The sequence below is a fragment of the Oryx dammah genome, unplaced genomic scaffold, assembly GCF_014754425.2.
Source record: "Oryx dammah isolate SB20612 unplaced genomic scaffold, SCBI_Odam_1.1 HiC_scaffold_5, whole genome shotgun sequence".
Taxonomy (NCBI): domain Eukaryota; kingdom Metazoa; phylum Chordata; class Mammalia; order Artiodactyla; family Bovidae; genus Oryx; species Oryx dammah.
The window spans coordinates 91,698,702-91,704,198 of record NW_024070189.1 but is presented as its reverse complement, the minus strand read 5'-3'; the positions used below and the strand labels follow the sequence as shown (position 1 = coordinate 91,704,198).

General features: G+C 52.9%; 1 protein-coding gene across 1 annotated transcript; it reads right to left on the bottom strand.

Annotated features, from left to right (window-relative positions):
- Positions 1 to 53: 53 nt before the first annotated feature.
- On the bottom strand, positions 54 to 4,280 carry TNFSF14 (TNF superfamily member 14). The gene is made up of 4 exons (XM_040242095.1): positions 3,941 to 4,280; positions 1,876 to 1,912; positions 1,546 to 1,587; positions 54 to 916 (listed from the first exon to the last, which is right to left on the bottom strand). Exons 1-4 carry the CDS (start codon positions 4,157 to 4,159, stop codon positions 489 to 491), a joined length of 726 nt encoding a protein of 241 aa, XP_040098029.1. The 5' UTR covers positions 4,160 to 4,280; the 3' UTR covers positions 54 to 488.
- Positions 4,281 to 5,497: the final 1,217 nt, after the last annotated feature.

The following is a 5,497-nucleotide window of genomic DNA, read 5'->3' as shown; positions in this document are numbered from 1 at the left end:
ACCAGACTTCGCCCACACTTGTGAGAGGGTAGAGGGTGTTAAGAAATTTTCTGTTCTCAGGCAACTCCCCGCACCCCCATGTCCCATTTTAATCTGAATCAAAAGTATAAATACAATTTCCTGTCTTAGCCAACCACCACCACCATCACCACATCCCTTATATCTGAATCAGGAGTATAAATAGCCACCTCTCACCCCTTCCTGAATATCAAGATCAGCTTTAGCCCCTGCCTGGGGGCTAACAGGCCCTCCAGTGTTGTCCAGGCAGGGCCTGCAGTCTCCTTTGATCCTTCAGAGGTGCCTGCTGGTTCTTGGGGCAGCTGCGTTCTCGGTCTCGCTAGTCCCCACTGAACTCTCCACCTGTCAACTTTGGGTGTCCCCCAGGCCAGCTCTAGAAACCTCTGCTCCTGTTCTTCTGTGTCCAGAGGCATCCTCTGAGGTCTCTTACTTGTCGGAGATGCACGTTGGATTAGTCCCGACTACGACCTTCACACCATGAAGGCCCCGAAGTAGGAGCGTGTGCCGTTGTGGACTTGGATCACGCGCTCGCCCGGCATGCGTACCACCACCTCGTCCCCCACGTCCAGGTGGACCACTCCGCCCAGGAAGCTGCTGTCCCACCACACCTGGGAGCCGTCTGCTCGCCCGCACCGCGACCGCCGGTTGACCAGCAGCTCCACCTCCTCGGGGTAGCTGGCGGTGCGCTTGTAGAGCCCGTGGGTGATGGGCAGGCAGCCGGTCAATCCCTGGGAGCAGCCCGTACCACCGAGCTGCACCTTTGAGTAGATGTAGTAGTAGCCGGCCTGGGCGACCACCAGGGCCCCATCCTGGTAGCTAAGGCCCCTCAAGAAGGCCAGGCCCAGTTTCGTCTCCCACCGCAGCGGGCCTTCCCTGCCAGTCCGGCTGAAGTCGGCCCCTGTGGAGGGAAACAGAGCAGGGCTGCTGAGTGCACGTTTCCTGCTCGCAGTGGGACCCCGGGCCAGTCGCCAGCCCTCTCTGAGCGCCACCTTGGTCTGTGCTAGGCTTTAAATGTATGCACTCACTTTATCCTCACTTTACAGGCAGGGGAACTGAAGCACAGTAAGTGGCAAAATAACTTGCTTATCCTCCATCTTAACGCTTTCACCCCCTTCTTGCAGGCGGGGAAACCGAGGCACAGAGCAATCAGTTTGCCCAAACCGTCAGAAATTGTTAAGTGGCAGAACTAAGGATTTAAGCAAAACACATCATGGCCCAGCAGGTTATAACCTCTGTATGCTTCAGTCTCCCTCTCTGGAAAATGGAGCTATGAATAGTCCTGGCTAAGGATCGAATGAATGAAGAGGTCGAAAGCCCATCACAGTGTGAGCCAGAGAGTAAGCACCCTACAAGGGTTTATTCAATAAATGAAATTAGAAATTCGTGGACTCAGGCAGTGTCTGTGCTCTGGGCAGCTTTGAAGAACTAATGAATAAAGGGGTACTCAGCCACCATTGGGGTGTCTGTCTGGTCGCCCCAAGACCCATGGAACCCTCTTACCCCTGCCAGGACTTGAGGGCCCCTCACCTGTGAGGTGTGCTGCTGGTTTGTCTTGCTTGGGCTTCTGCTCTGGAGAGAGAGAATCAGAGGTCAGAGGTGAAGGTCGTGGTGGGCGGTAAAGGGCCAGCCTCCAGAGGGGTCATCTAGTCCACCTCCTGGTGTCAACCTCACCCTTTCCGGAATGACCCAAACTTCTGCTTCTCCAGCCTGGGGGAGGGGCTACCATGGGGCTTGGGCCAGTTGTGCAAATTGCATTGGGCAATGGACTGAGGGGGTGGGGGCAGCATGGGAACCATACCGTCCCCTCCTGGGTGAGGAGGGGGGAGCGGGGGGGGGGGGACCAGGACCCTGACTCACCTTGCAGCAGCTGCTCCCAGTGTTCCACACTTTTGCCCTGAAAGTACAGAGCAGCCCCGTGGTGAGGATCTGTGGGGCCCACGCCCTGGTGTCACTCAGACTCGTGGCCAAGAGGCACACACAGACCACGGGCACACACGTCGCCCTCCGTCGACTCCAAGGCCACGTGCACGCCCCGCCCCTACTCCCTGCCACCCAGCAGGCTCTTAACCAGCCAGGACCTCAGTTTTCCCCTCTTGTAAATGGACACATGGAAAATGCCTGGTTTGAATTCCCATGTGAAAAGTGTAATACAATGCCTGGCACAGAGCAAGTGCTATAGAAGTGTTTATTACATAAGTGCCAGGAAGCGCAATCCCTGGATCAGGAAATGGCATCCCACTGGAGAAGGCAATGGCAATCCCTGGAGAAGAAAATGGCAACCCACTCCAGTATTCTTGCCTGGAGAATTCCAGGGCCTGGCAGGCTTCTGTCTATGGGGTCGCAGAGTCAGACAGGACTGAAGCAACTTAGCACACACACACACAGAAGATACACAGTCACCTGAATGGCTGGACACTTGTACATAAATGCAGACACGTGAATACAGACACATGGACACAGACCTGGACACACTGATAAGACACACATGGAGGCAGATACATGGGTGCAGGGTTTACGGATTCACTTGGGTCTGCGCATACAGAGACCCAGTAACAAAGACAGACAACGTCAATACACAGGCTGTGGACGAGTGAGGAAGTGGCTGTGTTGGTGCACGTGTGTGGGATAGCAGCATAGGTCCAAGTGGGCCTGTGGCCATCAGGTCCAGCCACGAGGAGAAAAAGGACCCGGAAACAAAAAAGGCCGAGACTGCATGGGCATGGCGTGGGACACGGAGACCTACAGGTGTGGCAGAGACATCCGCGGTCATAGGAAATGGATGCAGAGAGGCATGCTCACAGACTGAGACAAGTGGCTTAGTGACAGCCCCGATAGTGGTGATCAGGGTACTGCTGGTAATGACTAGCTAGGTCAGGGGCTTCCATGGTGGTCCAGTGGTTAAGACTCTGAACTTCCAATTTAAGGGCAAAGGTGTGACCCCACTGCTGTGCGACATGGTCAAAAAAATTTTTTTTAATTAAAATATTTTTAAAAGTGGTCAAACTGAGGAATCAGATAAATATTTTAAACAAACAACTAGCCATGTCAGGATGCCGGTTCTGGGGGATACAGACAACACAACTGTTTTATAAAACATTAAGCTTCCTAGAGATATGTGTGCCTAGTTGCTTCAGTTGTGTCTGACTCTTTGCAACCCCAAGGACTGCAGCCCACCAGGCTCCTCTGTCCATGGAATTCTCCAGGCGAGAATACTGGAGTGGGTTGCCGTTGCCTCATCCAAGGGATCCTCCCAATACAAGGATCAAAATCGAATGTCCTGTGTCTCTTGTATTGGCAGGTGGATTCTTTATCACTGAGCCACCTGAGAAGTCTGCTCCTAGACACCTAGGTTTTGTTAGTTCCCATCACTAGAAGAAATTATAATTATGTGATGCCATTGTAGTATTTATATACAAATCAATATGTTGTACACCTTAAACTTACACAATATTCTATGTCAATTATATCTCAATTAAAAAAAAAGTCAGTTCCCATTTATTGAATGGCTTCCCTGGTGGCTCAGACGGTAAAGCGTCTACCTACAATGCGGGAGACTCGGGTTCAATCTCTGGGTCAGGAAGATCTCCTGGAGAAGGAAATGGCAACCCACTCCAGTATTCTTGCCTGGAAAATCCCATGGATGGAGGAACCTGGTAGGCTACAGTTCATGGGGTCGCAAAGAGTCGGACACGACTGAGCGACTTCACTTCACTTTGCCTGTGTCACACATACAATATTCTGTTTTATTCCCTATGGAGACTCTTATTATCATGCCCATTTCATGGATGAGGAAACTGAGGTTCCAGAGGTGAATTAGATTGCCTGGGACTGCTCTTAGTCCGTCCTCCATCTTTGCACACACAGGTACAGATGCTCAGTGACATTGGCTTGGAGATCCCCACCCCACCCCAGTGGTGCTTACCTGCAGGGGGCCGCTAACCACCTCTAGGCGCCAGTGCAGCTGCAGCAGGAACCAGCCCTGGACAGCCAGTCCGGCCACCACCAACAGCAGCACAAGGCCCAGTCCCAGCTGGGCAGCACTGCAGGGCTGTCTCCTGCGGCTGTGCCCCAGCCTCCTGAATGGGATGTCTGTCTGTCCATCCACCACAAACACCGAGGGCCTTGCGACTGTCTCTTCCATGCCTGAGTGGACGAGGCCCCAAGATGCTTTGGGTCTGGCTGGCCTGGGTGAATCCTTCAGGCCAGGAGGGAGGAAACCACGATTGCCCAACACGCCTGGGCTTCTCACACTGCCAGCAGGCACTCGTGGGTCCCGGGGCTGCCTTTAGAGCTGGGGCTCGGCCCCTCCCCTTCCCCCACACGCCCTCCTCTCCTTCCTGTCTTCTCCCCACCCCCAGGCTGGCCCCATCACACTCACACTCAGAGCCTCTCACACTTTCCAGAGGCATCTGGAGACGTGACTCAGGTGGGGACGGGAGACAAAAAGCCCCAGCTTTCCCTTCTGATGGCATCAACCACGGGGTTGCCAAGTGTTTGCTGAGCACCTCGGCATCATTCACTTGGTCACCAAATGTTTTAAGCACTTCCTGTGTCCCAAGTACTGTTCTAGGTTTGGGGGCACAGCTGTGAGCAAGAGAGACAGATGTCCATGGTCTTAAAGCACTCCTATTCTAGCAGAGTGAGAAAGACCAGCGTAGTAAGTAAGAAAATACTATAGAGTGCTTGAAATGGTAATACGAGCGATGGGAAATGCCCACAAAGAGTGGTTTATGTGTGTACATGTGTGTGGGTGTGATTATGTGTGTGCACGAGTGTGTGGATGCATGTGTGTGTAGTTGCAAGTGTGCACCTATGTGTGTAGTGTATGCATGCATATGTGTGCGGGTGATGTGCATGCCCGTGCTTGAGTGCTTGTGTGTCTGTACACACTCCTGTGTGCATGCATGCAAGTTTGTGTGTGTGTGTGGTTTGTTTTTAAGTATTTATTTATTTATTTGGCTGTGCTGGGTCTTAGTTGCAGCATGTGGGATCTTTGATCTTCGTTGCAGCATTCGGGATCTTTAGTTGCGGCATGCAACCTCTTAGTTGCGGCATGTGGGATCTAGTTCCCTGTCCAGGGATCAAACCCAGGTCCGCTGCATTCAGAGTGGAGTCTGAAACTCACAGTCAGAGGGTGGAACCACTGTCCATTCAGCTGACTAAAGCCAAGTCCTGGAGTGCTCCTGGACCTCTCCTCCATCCTGTCATGATGTTCCACCCTCAGCAAGCCCTGTGGATTCAACCTCTGAACCAGATCCCAAATCCAGCCACCCATTTCCATCCCCACTGCTACCACCCTAAGTGCTATAGACGGTTTGTTCCCCAGCCCCTACGTTGATATGTGAATACCTCCAATGTGATAGTACTTAGAGGTGGAGCCTTGGGGAAAGGCTAGGGCACAAAGTTGGAGCCCTCCTGAACGGGATTAGTGCCTTTATAAGGGGAGTTGTAAGAGATATGCTCTGTCTCCCTCTCTGCT